General features: G+C 40.1%; 1 protein-coding gene across 2 annotated transcripts in view; it reads left to right on the plus strand.

The window, feature by feature from the left end:
- The window catches only part of LOC111932472 (uncharacterized), a 50,122-nt gene that overhangs the window by 17,053 nt on the left and 9,091 nt on the right, over positions 1 to 23,978 (plus strand). The window contains exon 2 of one of the 2 annotated variants that reach the window (XM_086842780.1): positions 14,590 to 14,694. The exons of the other annotated variant lie outside the window; for it this stretch is intronic. Within the exon in view, the coding sequence (XP_086698906.1) occupies positions 14,590 to 14,694 (105 nt within the window). The remainder of the gene's footprint in view (positions 1 to 14,589; positions 14,695 to 23,978) is intronic. 2 annotated transcript variants of the gene reach the window in all.

Consider the following 23,978-nt stretch of genomic DNA (forward strand, 5'->3'; position numbering starts at 1 on the left):
AATCCTGCCACTCTCCGTGACAGAGACATTTAATCAGCCACTCAGAAAAAAAAAAAAAACCTCCCATTTTTTTGTCTAATAAGACATAAAGAAATCCATTCAGTTAGTAAGTTAGGATTTCTGTGCTACATTTTCTATTTTTCACTCCATTTCTTCTACCTGGAACTTGGAATTGACTGAGGTGGCTGGCCTCACCTGCAGGGATAGAGCTGCAGTCTTAAATATTACACAGTCATTGCTTCGGTTGGTTGGGTTGGGGTTTTTTTGTGTGTGAGAGTAACTCTGCATGTTTCATTTATTACTTTATCACCTTTTCCTGTTTGAAATTGCCAGTATTACACTGAGAATACAGAGAATCTGAGATGCCAAAGTGCAGTTTTCTAAAAGCATCAACTGAAATGTTTTCCCAGGGTCTTGCAACCATTATCAGAAATTAGTTGTTTTTAGAGTTACCAGATTTCATGATACTCATCAGGGGTGGGCTTTAGGTGTGACATCAGGGGGAATTTCTTCCTGGAAAGGGTGGTCAGGCAGTAGAAGGGGCTTGTCTGCTCACTTGATATTTTTGATAAAGCATAAAGATGAATTATAAAATTTAAGAACCAAATAGAAAATATGTGGATTGGGACAAGGTGATGTCAGCTTTGTTATCCAAGGAGATGAAAGAATTACCTGGATTTCCCATAATTCTGTGATTGCAGTTGGCAGCCAGTGCTAAGGAGGGATTATACACATGAGACAAGAGCATGTTTGCACCATAAAATTATATAATACTTGCAAAAAGAAGTAGCTAATAAAGAAAAAATGATGAAAGCAAAGAGAAGAAAATGCAGTCACAAAATTCATTTTCAGTTGAAGTCATATCCAGTGTTTTCCTGCATCTGTCCATGACTGTGAGATCTAATGGCACTGGAGTAGAGCCCAGCTAGGGCTGAGAGCTGCTCAAAGGTTTAGTCACACTGATATTTTGGTCAAAGAATAGTATGCTGGTTTCAATGACCCTTCCCAGTTGTACTGGGAAAAGGTCAAAGCCCTCCTTTTGAAGAACACTCCAGGTTCTCTTTCTGTGTTGTTTGTCTCCCTTTCATTAGATGGATGGATTATGTAACTCTATGTCTCATTTTTATAATCTAATAAAGACTAGCAAAAATTGCTGTATCCAATCAAATGTTTCATGATCCCTCCAATGTCCTTCTGAGCACATATCCATGTTTTATTGGGTTCTTCCATTAGCTACCACTAATGTTTGCAATAATATTATTGAGATTAAGATCTCTGCCTGTTGGAGTACAGCTTGAAGGTAATTTTTTTATAATCCAAGTAAAATGTCTGTCCTTTTTGAGACAAAAAGGGAAAAACATCATTAACAAAGACTGAGGAACAGGTGGTTTGTGATCAAGGCTGAAGTGCACACCCAGGGCCATGTGGATTTGTAGCTCCTGCCAGGAGAACACAAGGCATTTGAATTCTGTGGAGTTCTGGTTTCCACCTCCATTCTTGCACACAGGCTTCAGGGATGCTGTGCCCCATGCAGAGCTGCTGCCACTGCCTCTGTAGAAAATCTTGGAGAATGGCAATCTGTTATTCCCAGGAATTTTTAGCAATTATGTTGCAAATAGCAGTGCATAATTTTTTTGTCATAAAACTTTTGAAAATGAATTTAATTTCAGGTCCTGCAATAAACACCAAGTGTGCTCTATACTGATTTCAAAGCTACAAGATTATCCTATCAATTTTTCAGCAGGCATGAAATGAGTTTCAAAGTTTATGGGTTTTTTTCTCACGTCCCTCCAACTTTACTAGGGACAAATATGTGATTTGGAGTGGAAATTACAATGGGATGTTTTTTCATCATCTCAGTCTTCAAATGAAAAGCAAATGTGGTTATTGCAGGTAATGTTACTGACTCAGGGAATAGTCACTGTGGGAACTGAAGCCAAAATGGAGTCATAGCACCCCCCCATAAACCCTCCTGGCTAATTTGCTCATTGCTCCGGTCACAGCACAGCTGTGTGGGAATTCTTGGCACCCAGGAGCACTCCATTTTCATTCCATCTCAACATTCAAGAGCAGAAATCTTTTTAAGGCAGTCCTGCAGTACTCATTTAGAGTTAATAACCAATCCTCCTGGGGCCTGGGGTTGTGGGGAGAGGGAGAAGGCAGTATTTTAGTGGTGCAGCTGTAGTGCTGTAAAGAGCACATAAAAAGAATAAATCTATAACATCACTTTTCCTTCTGCTGGAAATAAATAGCAAAACATGCTACTTCTTTGGGCTGAGTAGCGAACAGCATTAAAGAGTAGCACCATACTATTTTTATACGCTGCTGGAGAGGGTGATGGGTGTGAGAAGTCAGTATTCAGGAGAAGTGCTGAGTGCTGAAGGCAACAAGACAAATGGAAACCTTCACCCTTATTTTTTTTCTTTTGTAAAAATAACTAAAGCTTGAAAGTCCGCCTCTTGGAAGTGGCTTGTGATTTCTAAAAAAAAAAAAGAATATAAAAAATAATTTCTAGACTCCTGTAACAAAAGAGAGCTACACTAAAAAACTTGTAGCTCAGGTAAGAAAAGAAGACTTGATTTTTGCTATAAACTTTGGAGCTGACTACTTTAAACCATAAAATAATGTCTACAAATTTAGTTATTACTAGCATTTTTTCCTTGTCTAAACGCTAGAATTTTTTTGAGAATTATGCAGAATATACTTTTTTAGAACAAAGGGCATTAAAAAAAAAATTCTCCTGCATTTCCTTTTCTGTTAAAGGTTGTATAGCGAACTTTATCGTATGTTTGCATATAGTATACAAGACGTGTAAACTTGGACCTGTTTGCAAACAGGTCTGACTTCCAGTGTTTGTATAGAACTTCAGTTCATGTCCTCAAGTTTGTTCTTCTTTTTTGAAAGTCTAAAGGTCCCATTTCCTTGATTTTCTTACAGTTTTCTCTTATATTTAATTATTGCTTTCTTTAGAAAGCAGAAAAAGGACCACTCAGATTAGCTATACTTTTTTCATCAGTACAAGAATAGCTTGGCAATATCCCTAATTTTCTAATGAGGAGAGCAAAGTGGTTACATAGCAACAAAATTTAAATCCTTATAATTTGAGTTTGGTGTTTTTTTTTCAAATCTGCCTTGACAGAACTGCATTGACAATGCTAATTTAGGGTGTTGATATGTCTATAAGAATAGTTTCTGAGGTTTTCAGGACTGAAGGTTTTGGCTCTATATAGAGTAAAGGTTGACAGGTCCATTACAGCTCTGAACACAGAAGAATTAAAAGTAAGTTTAAAAAATAAGATTGCATAAATGTTATGCCAGTGTGCTTCATGGAATCACAGAATATCCTGAATGGGAAGAGACCCCCAAGGATCATCCAGTCCAACCCCTGTCCCTGCACTGGCACCCCAACAACCCTACCCTGTGCGTCCCTGGGAGCATTGTCCAAACACTCCTGGAGCTCTGGCAGCCTTGGGGCTGTGTCCATTCCCTGGGGAGCCTGGGCAGTACCCACCACCCTTGGGAGAAGAACCTTTCCCTGAAATCCAGCCTGACCCTGCCCTGGAACAGCTCCAGCCATTCCCATTGACATGTTAATTATATCAAGATCTATTGCTGAATGGAGAACCCTTTGTAAGAGTTGTCATTATTTGTTAATTAATTTAATGTTCAGGAACAGTCAAGCTTTCCAACCTCAGAAAGCATCTTAAAATATAATTTACATTAAGTGCTCTCCAAGTTTCCCTAAAATATAAGCCATTCTCAGGAGATTCAACCTCCTTATGTATTTTTTAAAATATATTTTTACTGAACAGCTTAAATTTCTTTTCCTTAACCTCTCTGTGATATGCAGTAACCCAATCAAAGTCTATTGCCATGGTGTTAGAGATAATAGGTTTCACTTAAGAGAGTATGGTCCCTGCCAAAGGGCTAAAAAGAGAAAAAGGGTTCTGGAGTACATAGGGAAAATTCTATATGTTATTCTCTAAGATAAATCTTTGCCTATGAATCTGGCAGAACTATTTTAAATATCTAAAAATGACAGAACTTTGTTTGTTAACCATCAGGCCATCCATTTCAATCAAACCTTGAGTGATGAGGACTAACAAACCATTAAACTTGAAAGCAATTAATTGAATGAATTTTACAGAGGTTTCAGAGAAAACAGAGATTTTGATGACTTCTGTGATGTAACAGGTTATCAATTAAATCCTCCAAGGAACCAACCTGAAATACCTGGTGTTCAGACTCCATTCACTGGGAAGAAATCCTTCCCAGTGAGGGTGGGGAGGTCATGGCAGAGGGTGCCCAGAGGAGCTGTGGCTGCCTCTGGACGCCTGGAAGTGTCTGAGGTCAGACTGGACAGGGATTGGAGCACCCTGGGATAGTGGAAGGTGTCCCTGCCCATGTCACAGAATGAGCTTTAAGGTTCTTTCCACCCCAAACCATTCCACAACTCCATGATAGCTCTAGAATAAAAGTTACTATGGTTTTGATAAGAAAGGACCAAATTAAGCCACTTTGTTCTGCATACACTGTTTCCAAAAGACAAAAGTGGCTCAGTGCCCAAGAGTTCATGGTAAGGTGCCTTTTTTCAGGACTGAGGGCTGCACCCACATAATCCTGTTTTCTGGCTTAAGCCCTACCAGTACTTTTCTATGCTTTTGAAATCAGAAAGATGCAGTTTAGTCAGCTACACAGAATTCCTTTACAGTAATCATTTACATCAATCTAAACTGCTTGAGCCACTTCTGTGGCAGTTCAGTTCCTTCTCTCTTCCGTCTTTGTGCTCAGGAATCTGCATTGGCAAACTTCCTTACCAATTTATACCTTCCACACCAACTGCTCCAGAGAATCTGAGTAAAAAGTTGGTCCCAACCAAAGCCCAGCACAGTCAGAATCCTACAATGACACCAAATCGGCAAAATAATTGAAGCAGAGAGTAATAAAGACAGCCTCACTGGTGCTTGGCTTCACTACAGTTTGTCACAGCTGACTGGATGAATGCCTCAGCGAGGAGCTACAGGCGGGGCAGGGAGTCTAAAAGCAGGAGTAGTTGTGAGACTGAACAGGACTCTGCCTCATGGGCAAAAACAGAGATTCAGATTATAAATACAGGAGCTCCTGTCAGGTGCTGGAAATTGGGCACATGGACCAGGCTGGGAAATGCCTGGGAATGAAAGATTGGTGCTGGAGGAGCTCAGCACTCACCTCAGTGAGCTGCAGGTCCCCTTTGCCTGAGTCCAGGAGGATTTTCCCTTTGCCTTTTGAACACCCTGGCAAACACAGAGCCTTTCAGCCCACACCATTCCCCTCTGTGTGAGCACCAAGAGATTCACAGCCTCGCAAGGCTGGGTTGCCGCCCCGTGTGCTGCAGCTCCTGCGAGGCCTGGTCAGGGAGCCCGGGCAGCTCTGCACAGATCTCCTGGCCATTGCTCATTTGGGAGCAAGCAGGAGCCTGAGGCTGCAAACACAAACCAAGCAGCTGCTTTGCTGTGAACCCAAGGACAGGCAGTGTCCAGCGTGGCAGACTGTGGGATCCTGCAGTTTTAGCTGGAGAATGGTTGGGATGACCTCTATGACTGGAGCACTGGAATGAGGCGTCTGAGGGACGTCCCAAACGCCCTGCACAGAGCCCAGAGCGCCCTCCTGGAGTGGGACAGCCACCGCATGGGGACAGCTGCAGCTGAGCGCAGGCCCTGCAGAGGCTGGAATCTGAGCCTCTCACACTTCGTCGACTCTTCCTGCCACCAACTGGTCCCCACAGCATCCTCCAGTTCCCTGAAATCCCTCTCTGCATCTTCCTCAGTGCCTGTGCCCAAGTGAAAGAACAGGGGTTTCATGTGATGTGGGCAGGTCAGGGCTTCCTGTGGCTGATCCACACCATCCTCTATGGCTGGGCAGACTTTAGAGCCCCAGCTCCCTGCCCCTGACTCACTTATCAGGAATCCTGAGGGAGTCGGTTCCTCGCTGTCATGGTCTTTTTCCGATGACATCCATGAGAGGGACCATGAGGAGCTCTCTCCCTCACTCATCCAGCTTTGGTCTTGGTCTTCTACCCAAGCCTCACATGGGAGAGGCACAAAGTTATTCTCCTCCCCAGCCATCCTCCTTGGCTCGGTGTCATCTGGCAGTGGCTCAGACTGGAGGGACCCTGAGATGCTCTCCTGGTCAGCACTCCTGCCCAGGTCTGTGTCTTCTGCCCACTCCGTGGGTGGGCCCAAGCTGAGCTCCTCAGAGCGGGACCCCTCCTCAGCCCGTGGCTCTGCCAGGAGTGCCACCCCTCCTGAACCTGCCCGCAGCCCGAGATCTTCCTGCTGGCTGGGCAATGGGCTGGGGGGACAGCAGGGGCTGTGTGGGGCAGCTGCCCGGCTCTCTGCCCCTGCTGCGGGGCCTGCTGCCGCCGTCCCTGAGCCCGTTCCCTGAGGCAAGTGCTGCTGTGTCCCCGGCTGCTGGCCGTGTGGCCGGATCACAGCCGCTGGATGGATCGCTGCTCCATCCTCTTCCCACTTTTTTTCCCTATGACCAAAGACCAGCTAGCTTTATAGAAGAGCAGCAGAGCTGGTCCAGTTCTGAAAGCAATGACTTTCACTTTTAGAGGAAAAGGGAAAACATGGAAAAATAAGGAAAGAGGACTGGACTGGACTAGACTGGCCTGGACTGGACTGGACTGGGGAACCAAATAATTTTGGGATATAGATAAATAAAAGAAAATTGGATTGCAGGTTAGAAGTGAATAAGAATGTCAAGAAGCCCATTTGCTGGTCATGGATCGTAGTTGGTTCCACGTGGAACAATAAGCCCAGGCATGTCTGGGAAAAAAAATAAAAATCTGCCCAAGAGTGAGAGATCTCAGGACTGGGGAATAATAATTTAATCAGGAGACAAGTGATAAAAAAGCAGAGGTGAGGATAAGGGAACAGAAATTAAGTGGCTGAAGAGAGGGGAAAATCACAATCCTGCATTGTTTAGGCACTCAAGTCAGCAGAGAAAATAAATGGTTCTTGTACCTCTATGAGCTTTTAAAGCCTGTCCAGAGGTGATGCTGCTCCTTTATTCTCCTACCAGATACCATTCCATGGTACATATCCCAGTGCAGTTTGTCTTTATTCCAGTCCCTCTTTCACATGAGGATTCAGCCTCAGGCACTCCACCCCTCAATTCAGTCCACTTCAAGAGTTTCCACCTGTATCTGGAATTTAGCATCGCTTGTCCAATCAGGAAATTAATTTATCCTGCCTCACTTAGAAATGAGCTCAGAATAAAATATTGATCATTCTGTAAACTTGATCCCATCATCCTCCATTGGGTTTGGAAGTTTCCATAGAGATGACATTTTCTGCTATGGCTTGTACCATTTTCCAGCTCCAGCTGGGCTGCAGAGCAGAAAAAGAAGCATCAGAAAGGAAGCACCTTCTGCAAATTCCCAGAAAAAAATTAGGCTTAATTTCTTTAATATTTGACTGGGTTACAAATCATTCCCAAATGCCTTCATGATCACAGAACTCCATCTGGATGCATCAGAGAAATAAAATATGATAAAGGATCTGTTCCCACAGCTGCTGGGAAACAAAGAACCCAAGTGTAAAGACCTTTTCCTGAGCCAGAGAAGGCAGAGAGGATTAATTTACAGTTATACACACACTCACCAGAGATTTGCCCTAGAAAATCAGGATAGAGGGCCCACTGAAAAATGCCGAGGCTCTTCCATACATGACATATGCAAAACTAAGTTTAGGATCAAGAACTATGAAATGAAAATACAGGGCTCATTGGGAAAAAGTTTTCTTTCTACCAAATTTAAGAATTCCATTATTTCCCCCTTTAAGATGCAAACTAAACCACAGGAGAACTCACATGGTTCAGGAGGCAAAGGAAAAACTCCAGAGATGAGCTGTAGGAACACAATTTCAAAAATGGTTGAAATGTTCACGTAGCTCCAATTGAAACTGGGAAATTAAAAGAGGAAATAATGGTGAATATTCCAATGGAGTATTGGTTTATATGGGATATTGGGAAGGAATTGTTCTCTGTGAGGGTGGTGAGGCCCTGGCACAGGGTTGTCCAAAGAAGCTGTGGCTGCTCCTGGATCCCTGGAAATGTCTAAGGCCAGGCTGGACAGGGCTTGGAGCAACCTGGGCTAGTGGAAGGTTCCCCTCCCATGTCAGGGGATGGGACTGAATGGGCTTTAGGGATTTTGTGATTCTATGATCTGAAAAAGGAAGCAAATATTTTGCTAATGGTGTAGAATTAATGTAGAGTAATAAAATACACTGATTCATCCCAGTGAGGGGGCTTGCCATTGTCCTTTGCAGGGCTGTCCAGGACCAAGCATGAGCAAATTGGGTTGGAAGGGGCCTCAAAGCCCATCCAGTGCCACCCCCTGCCAGGGGCAGGGACACCTTCCACTCTCCCAGGGTGCTCCAAACCCTGTCCAGTCTGGCCTCAGACACTTCCAGGCACCCAGGGGCAGCCACAGCTTCTCTGGGCACCCTGTGCCAGGGCTTCCCCACCCTCACAGGGAGGAATTTCTTTTCTATCTATAGAATTATAGAATGGTTTGGGTTGGAAGGGACCTGAAAGATTGAGAGGAATGATGGATTTGTCTTTACAAACAAGCTGTGGGTCTGCTGATAGATAAAACTAGCACTGAGAGATAACAGAAACAATGGGAAGGATTCCACTGATTGATGAATGGAAAAGAAGGTATTTGCCTTTACAAACTGTGGGTTTGCTGATAAATGAAACTGGATATTGAAAGATGAAAGAAACAATGGGGAAAAACCATAAATTCAATAAGAATTAAAAATTAAGAGGGAAGGTTGTACATTAGAGGGGAATCTTGGGTATCAGGCATTCCGGGAAGCCTGTACCTCTCACGTACCTCAGCCAATGGGGAAAGAGAGAAGGGACATGCAGCCAGGAATTAGGATAAAAAAGATAAAAAGGAGGCTGCATCCTCCAAAAATTAGAGAGACCCCAGGACAATGGCCCATGGCCTCTCCCTTTATTAGAAAAAAGTAAAAGGACTCCTCTGTCTCCTTTTTGGACATAAACCCCAGGTGTTTGTGGATTAATTTTCCTGACAAAATCATCTCATTCCAATTCCTCTTTCTACTTTATTCCAATATATTGATTGATATCCATAGAGAGGAATCAATGATACTTGCTACTTTATCTATGAAATGGGGGGAAAAGGGGTGGAATATTAGAATATTATAGGATAAAAATAAAAAAGCCACACATAAAAACACTCCAAACCAAACCAACAAAAGAAACAGACAAAAAAGGGGAAAGAATTATTTCTTTTGATACAGAAATGGAGAGCAGTAAGAAAATTATTAGGGAGCAGATGGGAAGAAGGCATAAAAATCTAACTTGTAATGCAAAAAAAAAAATTGTTGGTGCTATTTTGGGAACTAGGACTGTGCTAGGATTTGTACTGCAGAGGCTGCCTGGGATCTGGCCCACAAGAAGGAGTGAACATCTGTGTTCTGTGGGTGGGCTGGAGACCATGGATTCTTACAGATCTCCTGCTATGATGTGAGAAGGAAGATATTGTCATGCTGGGTCATGGCATTTGAGATCCACTGGAATAAGATAAGGATAAATTGGTATTTGTTAGCTGTGAGACCAACCACATGAACACAAACTGCGAGTTCCACATGCTGTATTTGACCTGAGGGCCTGAGGTGTTGACTCACAGGACTCCTCCATAGGCTCCTTCCCATCCCAAAATCTACAGCCAAAATCTGCAAGATGGTTCATTTTACATTTTTTTTTTTTTCCAACAACAATGGACTGAAATGTTCTGCTTTAGTCAGGAAAGGCTTTTCTGACTGCAGCTGGGAGTGTGGAGGGTTAGAGCTGTCTGCAGTTTCATTCATCATTGTTAATCCAATATAAATCCAAGCTTGACCAGTTTCTTTATGGTTGTCTTTAAGGTGACAGGAAGGGCTAATTGTCTATGTTTGAAATTTCTTATTCTTCAGTGCAACGCTGGGACTAAAGATAGCACCAAGAGAATATATCCAACCCTTTTTATCCAGCCTTTTCTTCAGGAATCTTACAAGGAAAAAAACATTAATCAGCAAGAGTGAACCCTGACAATAAAATGCAGAAATCAGTCTGAGTGTGCTGTGAGAGGTAGGTTAGCAAGAGCAGGGAAAGAAAGGAAAAAATGAAAGATACTTGTGCTGTAGGCAGTAAAACTGAAAATCATTCCTGATTTTCAGTAATTTGAATGTTTCCACAATAATCTCTGTCATCTGAAATAATTCTTAGGGAAGGACTCTGCTCATGGGACAAAAATATTGATGAAAAATAATAGTTCTTGCTTCAGATTCCAGTATAAATTTGGATGGGGTTCCTGAAGAAATTTAACCAGGCCCCATTTTTACAGATGCAAAAATTATAGTAATGATGTCTCTGTTTTAGTTCAATGTGAACATCCCATGGAGATTCTTTGGAAAAGGGAATCTCAGGGATTTTGTAGCTGCCAGGACACATCTGTTCAGAGAAAGAAGCCTCAGACTTGCTAACAGTTTTCTAGTGCTTTCTTTGATAAAACTGGTTTAAACATGAGATATTAAAAATCTCATCCAGTACTAGAAAATTATAGGAAGCATTTCCCAGGTCCACAATGGAGGTGGAAATTGCTGTGTCTTCAGCTAGCTTTGGCTCAAGGTTTTACTCCCTGAGTTTGGCTTTCACAAGTTCACATTAAGCAAACCTGAATGGGACCACTGGGTCATAAAATCCTTTTGGGTTGGTAGTCAGCTCCATAGAGGTAAATGATGGAATAACAAGGACTTTGACAAGGTCTTTGCACTTCCACAGAAGAACTATCCAGTATTATTTTATTCTTCTGGTGCAGAAATTTTCTTCATTATTTTTAATTGAATGGACTCATGCCAAAAACCTGACTGTCAGAAATCCTTTTTTCTAATGAAAAGAAGTAAGCCCCAAATGCTGCTGGCAGGAACAGCTAGAAAAAGAAAAACAGTTAAACTCAGATTAAAATAATTTTCCATTCCAGGAAAATCTGAGAATTCAAAGGTTTGTTTTTTGGGTTTTTTTTCCTCATAGAAAGACTCCATAATTTAAAAATATATCCTTATTACCCAACAGTGGGGAAAAGGCAAGCTTTGATAAATCAAATGTTCTCTCAATAATTTTGAAATATAAGGTATTTATATAGATTTTAATGGATTGATTTTACTGCAGTAATATATTATTGTTTGAATATGCTATTCTAGTAATATCCAGGTCAATATTTAGAATATTTTAAAGGCCTAACTTATTTTGCAGTTTTCAGTCTGTATAATTTGTGGTGTCAGATTTTTTTACTTTTTTTCACCTTAGAGAAGCATCAGTGTCTCCAAAGGGGATTTTGAAATATTTTTAATGAGATGTAGGACTTACAGCCATGTTGGTTTGTGTGAAGTCAAGGGGAAACTTTTGGCTGATAAAAATCTTTCTGAGTTATAGTTTCTTGTTGATCACATAACTTTAGGAACTTTTTTCGTTATCAGCAACTTTTTTGTTAGTTTGTTTGGAGGGTTTTTTTTGGGTGGGGGTGGGGGAGGGGTTTAATGCTAAGTACATTGCTCCCTTTAATCCTGGTCATTAATAACCTGTAATTTTATTCACAGAATAAAATAGGCAGACAACTGAAACTTGGGAAAATTCAACCACATGACATAAAATGAATTTTTCTTTCTTATTTTTTTTTTTCTTTTTATGCCTATGTCAGGCTTGGTATAGAACTGTTTAAGTTTTGTATTTATGTCTATATTATATACATTATATAATGCTATAAACTTCAAGGTCAGAAAGACTCAGAAACTTCTGGCTCAGTGTAATCAATTGAGTTTTGTTCAGAGCAGTTCAGGATCTGCCTTAGCTGCAGTGGTGGAAAAACATTATCAAATTCCCCTTTATCTGAAGAGTTTAATTCCACATCATTTGATTATTGATTATGCTTTCCATCTGTATATTTCTACAAGAATAAATGCAGCGCAGTGTCTCAACCTTGACCTTCACTGGAATTAGGCAATTGCATTAAACAGGTGATAAAGCAGTTTAATCATTAGTGTGGGGTTTCCTACCTAAATTTTCCCATTCCTGTGCTAAATGCAAAGACTATGGATGTTTCTGAGATATCTAACTTCAGTTAATTACCTTAGGTTTGTTCATCGACAACTGAGGCAAACAAAATGAAGCCTTCCAAAACTCCTGGGCTTATCAGAATGTTAAAATAGCTTTTAAATTAAGATAGCAGATGAGAATTTATCTTCTGATCTTTGAAACCACTCATCATTTAGGAAGAAAAGAAAGCTCTAAGTGAGGGAAAACAGTTTATTTCTTCATCAAGGAGTTTAGATCCTCCAAAGGGCACTGCTCACATCAAGTAGAGCTTTTTAATTAAGCTCACTAAACAAATGCTAAATCTTTCTGTGAAAGTATTTATATTCAGCAAGCAGCACTCCTGCCATTGTTAAACATTGATTAATGTCACAGGCATCTCACATGCAATATTTTAGGAAGATCATTAAGTCTGATTATTAAGTCTGGGAGCAGCACACAGAACAGAAGGGTTTGGTGCAGAGTTTCCAGGCTTCTTCTACAGGGGCTTCTGTGGGAAGTGGTGACTGTGGGGGGATGAACGAGGAGATCAGTGTCATCTTTGCAGAACCACAGCAGGGCCAAGAACCTCAAGGGGTGCTACAGAGGAGCAAAGAAAGGGGACAGTGGAAAAATGGAAACTCCTGAGGTTTGGGAGGCTGGAGATTACATACCTTCGGTACCATCTCCAAATCTCCTTCCCTACCCCAGGTTCTGTGGAGGGTGCTGCCAGTGGAGGGAGCACAGTGCTCCAGAGCTGAGGGTCCAGGCTCTGGTGACAGCTCCTTGATCCTGCTGGGGGAAGACCAGGTTGGTCGTGGTGGTTTCTGCTCCCTCCCCAGATTTTTTGAGGAAATACTGTCCCTGATAAATGAGTGAGATTACACCTACAGTTTCACCTCTCTCTCCTTAACAGCTGTCACACTATATTAGGAACGGTGATAAGCACAACACCAACTCCCTTACCTTCATTGTCCAAGAGAGAAAAGTTCATTATTCTTAATCTTCTTTTATACACATTTGAGAAGGTCCAAGATCTAAAACTCTCATTGGTCATTAAAGTAACGCATCCACCAATATTGGTTAAGTGGAACACCACCCCTTGACTGTTTCCCAAACAACACCTGCAGATTGTTGTCCTTTACCAAGGACTGTTTAGATTCTTTCTCACGCTTTCTCAGGCCAGACTGAGAAGCCTGTGTGACTTAGTTTCACACAGGCTCTGTTCCCTGCTTGCTTTTTGCATTTAGCATCCATAAACAGCCATTGCACAAGAATCTTGCACTGGATACACAATTATATTAGTGATCTTTCAAATCCTAGCAGCACACTCCCCACAGTTGTTAAGGAAAAGATAGAACATTTTCCTGGGGCCTTTCTTCCCCTCCCAGACATAATACAAGAAAAGCTTCACCAGTTTTTCACAGCAGTATTAGTATATTTCCTATTAACATTAATCCACATTGCTCAATTTTTTAATTGCTTTTTCTTAATCACATCTCTTAGATGTGGTTAACATTTGGCAGCAAAGGGACTTGGCAATAATTCTTTAGGAATTGCTTGCCCACACTCCCACAACATTCAAAAAGATCTGTTTGTTCATGTTAGCCTGGCAAAGTATTGACTTCAGACAAGGGAATTCTCTTAGGTGAAAAGTAGTGCAGACTAGAATATAATCCTTCATGGGCTGTGCTAAAAATAAAATAAAATAAAATAAAATAAAATAAAATAAAATAAAATAAAATAGTAAAATAAAATAAAATAAAATAAAATAAAATATAAAATAAAATAAAATAAAATAAAATAAAAAAAATAAAATAAAATAAAATAAAATAAAATAAAATAAAATAAAATAAAATAAAATAAAATAAAATAAAATAAAATCTTCATTTAGATTAAAGTCTTGCCTACTACTTTCTCTCCTCCTGGTGTTCTATTAATGGAATTTGTTCTTGCATGCTCTAGACATTTAAAATCTTTTGTGCATTCCAGATATGTCAAAACAAAATTAAATATAATCAAAACCTGTCAATCTTTGTTGTTTACTACCTCCTATTCTTTTTCTTTCACAAATAATTTTTAGGTCATCAATATGCAGATGTGAATTTTAAAAGTAACAATACTCAATTAGGAAAACCTTACTTTTTTGGGAGTTTTTTTGGATTTTTTTAACATTTTAAGGTTTGTTTGATCAGAAATGTCAGGATGAAAAAAAAACCCCAAAAAACCAAACACAAACCTTTAGGTTTGATATACAATCATTTGATTCCAGTGGTTTTTAATGAATATTTTATTTTAATTCAGCCGCTAAATGCATCCAAAAGAAGAAGATATGGAATAATGGAAAATGTTTGGGTTTGGGTTGTTTGTTTTTTTTTAATATGTTCTTTCTGGAAAGTAACAACAACAACAACCACAACAAATTAATTACAGTTCCTATATGATCTTTGCCCACCTTGAAAACAGGCAGGTCTTTGCCCCAAACGAGGAAAGGTGACTGTGGTGGTTTATCAGATGTGATGTTGATATTGTCCAAGAGCTTGGAGAAAAGAACTGGCAAAATGTGGTGTGGTAAGTGCAGCTCTTCAGGGGTTATCACTGCTCTAAAATCTGTCTTTCCCATTGTTTAGGAACCACCTTAGTTGTGTTCAGGGGAAGTATTCCCAAAAGAGCAGTGCTTGGAAAAGGATGAAGCTCTAATATTTCAAATTGCTGCTCTTGTGGAGCAATGCAGCCTCGTGCTGTTATTGTCATTCCAAGTTGCCTTTTCTCTCAAAGAATTCTAGAGAAAAAAGAGAGAAAGAGGAAAAGGAAGGGAGGAAGGGAGGAAGGAAAGAAATTTGAAACTCTGCAAAAAATAGGTTGTAAAAATAGCGGTAGAAAGACAAGTATGTCCTGACAATAATTGGATGGCTTGTTATCAACTTCTAGCTGACTTTTTAAAATTCATGCTCTTTGTGGAGAAGGAATGAATCTGGTATAAGATCCTCTTTTCTGTAAGGATTAAGCCCACCTGTTCATAAAGACAATTTGCCTTTTCCCTTTTTTTTTCCCCCATAGAGGTTATATCAAACATGATCTCACTAGGATTACACAGGACATGAATTTTCCCTGAAGGAAGTTGCAGCTCCAGTCAAGCCATTTTTACTAAAACATTTGTGCATATTGTGATCTTTAAGATTTTTCCTTTTTTAAAGAAAGAAACCCCAGCAACAAGAACAAAATCCAAACCAACCAAATGAATAAACAAACACAGACAAAAAACCCCACAAAATACCCCAAAACTCAAAATCCTCCACCCTCCAACAAGCAGGCAAACGTCCCATCAAAAATTATCAATGATATTATCATTGATATTGATATCAGTTTAAGACCTACAACTCTAGGGAGAAGGCAACAAAAGTAATTAAGGAATCTGAATGCCAGATCTGTCACCTGTGTGACTGAAATATCACATCTTTGTAAATGGATACAGCTGCATTATAGGTAAAAAATTAAATAAAATGTAGGGACAGAAATACTTATGCTAAAAGTTGAATGAAGTCTTTAAATATGTGAGTAGGAAATGTTACATAAGCTGGATATATATAAACACTTTATATATAAAGTGTTAAATATGGAATCAGACAAGCTCATCACTTGCCACTTTTGTATTTTGGAGCCTAATCCCCCAAAACAGAAGCAGGAAAATGGTGAGGCACTACCAGGCTGCTGGATATTGAGTTGCAGTAGAGAATGTCTGACTTGGAGGTGAGACCTTGAACCAGTGCCAGGAGAGAGAGATGAAATCTGGTTTACCTGCCCTCTGAGCAGTCATAGAGTCATGGAATGATTTAGTTTGAAGTGACCTCAGAGTTCTTCCTAATTCACCCTGTGCCATGGACAGGGACATTTCCACTACCCAGGTTGCTCCAAGCCCCATCCAGCCTGGCTTTAGACACTGCCAGGGATCCAGGGGCAGCCACAGCTTCTCTGGGCACCCTGTGCCAGGACCTCCCCACCCTCACAGGGAAGGATTCCTTCCCAATATCCCATCAAACCCTATCCTCTGATAGTAGAAAACCACTTGCCATTATCCTGTCATCCCATCCCTTGTAAACAGTCTCTCGCCACTGGATAAACTCATGAGAGTCGTGAGTCTCATGAAACCCTTCATGAGAGAAACAGTCTCTCTTTCATCTCCTGCTGGCTCCTTCAGGCACTGGAAGGTCACAATGAGGTCAACACAAAACTTATCCAGGCTGAGCAATCCAAATTCTGCCAGTCTTTCCTCCCAGCAGAGCTGCTCCATTCCTTTGATCATATTGGTGCCTCCTCTGGACTCGTTCCAACAATTGTCACAATATTTCAATTAGGAAAGGACCTGCTTATTCAACATAATCTGAATTTATTTCACTGGTTTATTTTTACCCCGGAGTTTGTTTCCACAGTTATCACCCCAAACCAATTCACTGGTTTGTCGGAGTATATGCTTCATCCTTAATCTTCTTTTCCTCCAAGGTAAATTCAAATGAAGTGTTGTGTGCAGATAAACTTTTATATCCTTGCTATCCAGGAGGGATTGCAGGTCTTGAGTATGTTTCCCTTCAAACTAAAAGTGCCAATTGTATCTGATTAGTGGTGGCAGATGGTCAGGATAAAGTTTACCATAAACACATTGACTCTGACTCTGCTTCCCAGCAGTGCCTCCATGAGCCTGCTAGAAAAGATTTATGCACTGCTTAGAACTTTTAGCTTCTCTACACACCTATTTAGTCCTTCCACACTTGGTTTTAATTTCCCTTCTCCTTAACTATCAAACTCACCACTGTTTAAACAAAGGCTTGTATTTTTGTCATGGTGCAAACAGTTACTAGAACAGCTCATTTAAAGTTTGTGAGTCAGGATAGGTTATTGCAGGTGCAGAACGATTTCTGTTCAAGGGTTTCTATTCACTAATGTTCACAGAGCTCACACACCAGCACAGGCTTTTCACCTCCAGCCCAGTTAGGACCAGCATCATGGTCCCATGGACCCAGAGCATTCACATCCAGCTACTTTGTATTAAATAACAGGACAAGAAGAAATGGGCTCAAGGTGCACCAGAGGAGGTTTAGATTGAATATCAGGAAAAATATCTTTATGGAAAGGGTTGTAAAGCACTGGAACAGCCTGCCTAGGGAAATAGTGGAGTCACCATCCCTGGAAGTGTTCAAAAACATGTGGACTTGAAGACATGGATTAATGGTGAACACGGTGCTGTTTCTGGGTGAATGGCTGGACTTAGTGATCTTAGAGGTGTTTTCCACCCCTAGTGATTCTGTGATTCAGTTGTCCAACCCTTGCTGGTGTCCTGGCCCCTGAATGTGATGAACCCACTGTAGGCCCAGACACTGAAAAGGTCTCAGAAAGCCATTTGTGGATATTCCCCAAGATAATGGGAATGGGAATGGAGTGCTGTTTGCACTGTTTCACCAGTTTTCTACCTGGATCACTGTTGCTGTCCAGTGTCCTTCCCAAAACGTGTTACAAGGGCTTGAAATTATTAGCAGCTATGAATCTGCTTCTCTCCAGCACATCCTTAAACCTTGAAAGATATCACACCACACCCTGCCATGGCCAAGGACACCTTCCACTATTCCAGGTTGCTCCAAGCCCCATCCAGCCTGTCCTGAAAACTTCCAGGGCTGGGGCAGCCACAGCTTCTTTGGACATCAGAGTCCAACAATACCTCTGAGGGGTTCATTAAACACTGCTCATGTGGAGGTTTAGTGTTTCAGACCAAATTTCCTTGTTTGGAGCTATTTGACACAAAGCAAACCACACTTGGGAGGTTCCTGGGCCCCTCCATTGAGCTCAGGAGTAGCTCCCTGCCCTGCTGTAGAGCAGTTTGAGGAATCAGTCAGGCAGAGCTGATCCCAAGGAATCCCACCACAATTCCTCTACAGAGCCACTGAAGGAGTTCCAGTGGCAAAAGAGGTTTCCAAACATGACCATGTTAATACTTAAGCTTTGCATTATTCAGCATTTGAAGAATTTGGTAAAGATGGGATCACCAATGGAGTACCCCAGGTTCTGGAGTCTTAAAGACAGCAGTTTTTTCTTTCTTAGCAGGCTGGAAAAAAGAACTTACTAAAATTGAAGTGGCACAAAACCAGACAAAGCAGAGAAGGGAACCCAAAGCACTGTAAGAAACACAGGTGTAATTTCAATTCAGTTCAGACAGCTTGGAGATGTCACTAAATCTACAGGTTCCTGATTGCCTGTGGGAAAATATAAAGTAGGAAATTTTAGAATTAAAAATCCAAGAAATTAGTTAGGGTAAATGTTTTCTGTATGGTATAAAATGTAGAGAGAAGCTTAAGGAGTTTCTAAAATGAAAACTTGTAAATTATGAAACTGTTTTCAACAATGTGATGTCTTCATAACTCACCAATGACAGCAATTTAGTAATTTTTGCTGGGTATACTTGAGGTATGAGAAGAGTTTACAATGCATTGCCACTGAAATTGAAGATTTTCCTATATAACAGACTGAAGTGTGATAAAAACCCAGCATTTTGACCAAAATTTCTCACTAGTAAAGCATAAACCCCATCAAATATGCAAACACTAATCTTGTTGTTGAACTTCAGGGTGATTAAATCACCAGAGGTGTAGAGAGGGATAATTCCCTGGCTGGAGGAGATTAAAACAGGAAGAGGAAAGGGCTGCAGGTGAACAAGATTATTCAAATGAAAGCAGCAGAAAGGAAGAAGAAACACTGTGGAAGAAACAACTGGTTTTCAATGGGAAGGGGTGACATGAATTCCTGGGTTAAAAGTGAGTGGTATTTGTCATTTTACAGTCATGGAACTTGAGATATATTAGTGTAATCCTTCACATTTTTCCTGCCTCTTCTCCATAAATAAGGTTCAGACATGCCCAGACTATTCAACCTTTTATTTAAATACTTTTTTCTTCCAGTTCACTCTGGTTTCTGTAGCTCTCATATATGGTTGGGAATATGTGTCCTAGATATCAGAAGTTCATGTATTTGTGCAAAAGAGATCCAAATTTTAGTGTCCAATGGGGTTCTGTCGGATTTAACTCCACAAAAATCTTATATGAAAAATCACAGTTGAACCACAAAAGAAAGGTGATTGATTTTGTTCAGGCACTCTAAATATTAATGGGGAAAAAATTAAGTGTTAAGCTCTATACATAAAAATGGTACCATTTGGCTTGTACCAAAATTTTGAGTTGTAACAAGATTTTGATTGCAATTGCAGACACACACATGGAAAACCCTGGGCATGTAACATGGAAATAAACCAATTTATGGCTCCAATCAAGTCTCTTCTGAGAGTTTGCAATGCCCAATTATTCACAGTTTGATAGATAATAAATATTATATCGGAAATATTTCAGTCATGATGCCATGTTTGGGTCCTTCTGGCTACCTGAGCTCCTCTAACCAAATACTTTCACTTTGCAAGTTATGAGAAAAAAACCCTCATTTTTTCCCTCCTGGTTGTTTAAATAAGGGTTCCACATAGTGAGGGATTTGTATTTTATCCTTTATCAAAGCTACAAGAAGCAGTCAGCTTCACCTAATGATAGGGAGAGAATGGGAATTTGAACAAGATTTAAAATAGTGAAAAGCATGATGAGATTAATGCTTAGGAAAAAAAAAACAACAAAGTAGGAATGATTCCTGGAAGCAGTGGGTTTAATGAATTATTGGAAAGAGGAGGGAGAGGGCATTTGGCAAAAAGACACAGAGTTGAATGTTCATTGTACATTAACATTAGCAGAATAATAGCACAGAAGGGCTTTAGAGATGTAATGAAGAAATACATAATCCCAGAGAAGGGTTTAGACCTGAAATGTTCTTACCTGGAATGGATATATGGGAAGTCTATTAAGTAATAAGGGTAGAAATGTAGTGGCTCCTAGTCCTCCCCACTTTCATTGACTCAGGAGCACAAAAGTGGATTTCCATTTTATGGACCAAAAGTGACAGCAAGTGTATAATGTATATTCCTCAGATTGTTTAATGTGGATTAGACATTGTTTCTTCTTGAACTCTAATAATGCTTTTTACAAGTCGAGAGTTTGTTCCCACCAATTTAACTTCATTCTATCTCTTCAGGGACTGGAGGAGAAGCAATGAACATTTAATGAAATTGCAATCTAATGAAATTTTGAAATTCTTTAATTTGCAATATTGTCATTATTTTATAGGTCATGTGTGTGAGGGATGCCAGAAATAGATGTTAAAACATCACATATTCCATACATGAACTCCAAATGGCACATGGCTGGGTTCATGCAGATGGAAAAGCAATTTTTATTCCTTTAGCCAGCAAATATGGGGTTTTGAGTGCTTTTCTTATTCTTCTCTCCCCAAACACCCCTGTGCTTTTTTTGTTGTTGTTGTTTTTTTTGTTTTGTGTAATCTCATGCATTCAGTAGTACTCAGTAAGGAGAGGAAGAACAGGTAGATGAGAACTATTTTGACTTTAGTAAATTTATTTTTCCTGTCAAAAACCTATTAGAAGTAGATGGCAAACCAATACATCTTATGTGTCTTTTATGATCTTTTGGGATTCCTTGTGTCCTTATTTTTCTGTAAAACTTCATCCTATCCTAGTGTTTTCAATTTTATATTTATGCCCTTGACTGTACTTAACTAAATGTCATAAATTGTTGTATAATAGTGAGTTTATTGCAGCTAAACTAAATGCTATAGATTCACTAAATCAGGCTTTTATATGTAGATGTGTTGTAATTTTCCAACCGTGTGTGTGTTTCTAAATTGCAGGTTCAGCATTATGCACAAGGTAATAGTTTTTATTTCATTCTCCTGTGCAAATGAGTGTTGTCAGTCAATCCAGGTGTAGATCCATGTCATTGTTTTGCATTAATCAGTCACAAGGTTGTTAAATGGTGCCACAACAGAGTTAAATTACCTCAAACTAGCACTAACAATGGCTTTCCATTAGCATTCCATTTCCAGTTCCATTATTCCATTAATATTTACATTTCTTTGGCAGTGAAATGTGCTTCCTGTGCTTATCATACTAAAGTCGTACAGATTTCACACTTTTTCTAAGGAGAAAAGAGTATGTTTTATTGTCCCTGCTGTTATGAAGAGTTTGATGTTGCTGCTAATAATTCACTGCAAAAGGAAAGTGCTTTAATAAACCACTGATGACAACAGAGAACAAGAAGATATTTTTCTGACACCTGATGTAGAAATACCTCCATGATCTCTGTGCCATCAGGCTCTGTGTGGACTCCATAAAATGCCCACTAATCAAATACAAATGGGAGAACACCTTTAAAAATTAACCTCCTCAAGGATGCTCTTGCTTACCTCAGAAAGTCATCTCATTGTAGAACAAAATGTATTCATGAAGAGAGATGCATTTTGGATTTAGGGGTGTTGTTTGGGTTTTGGATTTTTTTTTTTCCCAAGTTCCCAAATAATTTTTTCAGCAGTTACCAAAATGGGGGATTGAACTAAATTAGTTTCTTGCTGTGCCACCTGATAAGACTAATCCTTGCCAGGACAGAAGATACTGTGTTGGGTTTTCAGCTGTGGCTGGAAAGGCACTGCCATGTATAAGAGATCCCAGCTCAGCATTTCTGAACTGTATCTTGCTGATCTCAAACTCTCAGAAGGACAGAGGCCTTTGCCACCTGCAGCACAATAGGCTGTGACTGACATTCCTTCAGTCTAAGACCAATGCCACAAGACAAAAAGGTGTTAAAAAATGGCACATCTTTAAAATCAGTTTTAATCATTAGATCTTTTTCTGACCCCTCAGTCATGCAAAGGGGTCAGTGTGGGTCAAGGGGGAGGTTGTCAATGTGGGACATTCAGACCAAGCAATGAATATGTGTGGGGAAAAAGGAAAATTATCAAGATATTTGTCTCAAATGGGAAACTGCTCATTTTTTAAACAGAAATTATATTGTGTGCCGTAATGAACTGGGTTTTCAAAATTTAGGCATTCAGATTTCTAGGTTCAGAACAGAACCCAGTCAGTGGCAATAAAGAACATTCAGCTGTGTTGTGAAACATCCTATTTTGAACCCTGACTTTGCCCTAGTGCCACATTGGTGTTCTCAGCTGAGCTGCCTTCAGTCTTTGTTCCAAGCTGTGTAAATAATTTACTACAGGCAAAAGAAATAACAGAGACTCGTATCTTAGTGGGAAGGTGGAAATGTCAGGCTCCTAGAAATACATAAAGTAGTTCTCATCTATTTTGACCAGGATTTTTATCTAATGAATAAGAATTTTCTGATAACTTGTACCTTTTTAGAAGGACAAGGAAGTATTTCCTGTGCATGTTTGTGGCCAAGTGATGTTTTTAGTCTTGACAATAACAAGTAGATTTGCTTGAGGAAAATTTATTTCCTGACACTTTGACTTGTAATTCTGTCTGTCATTAAACATGATTCTTAGCAGTTTTTAGCTCAAGGTATATGTTCTAAGAGTTCTGAAATCATCCATTTAATCAAAAGTTTGGAAAGGACAGTTGGTGGCTCTCATGAATAAATTACAGACATCAAGCTTGTACCCTGAACTAATGTATCTCTGCTCTTCTCTGCTTTTTCTCAAAGTTCAGCATAACTACAAACAATGAACCTGATTTGAGAAAGGCAGAGGAAACAGGAACCTTAGCAAAAAATTTATTTTTGGCATTAATTTGGTATTTATCACAATATCCACTGGAAGCTAATTTTCTTTTGCTTTACAACATTTTTTAATAGTTGTGAAGTGTTTTTCTTGCTCAGAAAGACAGCGAGATTTTATTTTCTGTTGTTAGAAAATACCACTTTCCTGCATCATTACATTATAATGGAAAAGTAATTTGCTTCCTCAGTAAGTGGAGCAGTGCCTTCATTGATGGGAAGAGAAAAAAAAAGAAGTGAATTAAGGCTCAAAGGAAGTATCAATGCATTGCACGTTGCAAGGGGAAGTAATATTTGTTCCCTGACATTGTGCAGGGTGTAGGGAAAGCTAATTGCGGTGTGATTTCTGTGATAAGACAGCATGCTGAAAACTCCTGGAAAGAAGACTAATTTGGGGGCATTAAAATTCTGATGTTACTATTAAAAATGTCATTTTGAGGTTTAATGGCAAGATTTTGCGTTTTTTCTCATAGCACTGTGCTGTAATGCTGTTGGATCCTTTGGTGTCAATGATGGCATTACCTTAACACTGTAAATCACAACGTGACAGTGGCTGACAACACATGATAACCAACAATGATGGAACTTTATGGATTGTTTCTCACTGTTCTGCCTCAAATATTGCCAATTTTGACACCAGATGAGGCAATGTCTGCTGAGATTTTCCTTTTCTGCTCTATGAATTTTTAACGTAACATTAAAATCCGTGTCAGAGTTTAGACTGAAGTTGTAACATCTGGGGTAGAAACTCTCCTTAGTTTATTTAAGATAAAATGACAGACTGGTTTGATCTGGGAGAGACTTCAAAGCCCATCCAGTGCCACCCCCTGCCATGGGCAGGGACACCTCCCACTATCTCAGGGTGCTCCAAGCCCCTTCCAACCTGGCCTTGGAGACTTCCAGGGATCCAGGGGCAGCCACAGCTTCTCTGGGCACCCTGTGCCAGGGCCTGCCCACCCTCACAGGGAAGGATTCCTTCCCAACATCCTGTCTAAACCTACTGTCTGTCAATCTGAAACCATTTCACTTCATCCTTGTCACCCCAAGCTCTCAGTTTAGCATGAAATTATTTACAGAACAATATGGCAAATGTATAACTGATATCACATGGTAGGTTATGCTACTGCAATGTTCCTGTATGTCTTGGTTTAAACCAATCCCCATTCTCTCAACAAATGTAATTTTACACAT

This window comes from Cyanistes caeruleus, chromosome 9, assembly GCF_971803275.1.
Source record: "Cyanistes caeruleus chromosome 9, bCyaCae1.hap1.1, whole genome shotgun sequence".
In the NCBI taxonomy this organism is placed as follows: domain Eukaryota; kingdom Metazoa; phylum Chordata; class Aves; order Passeriformes; family Paridae; genus Cyanistes; species Cyanistes caeruleus.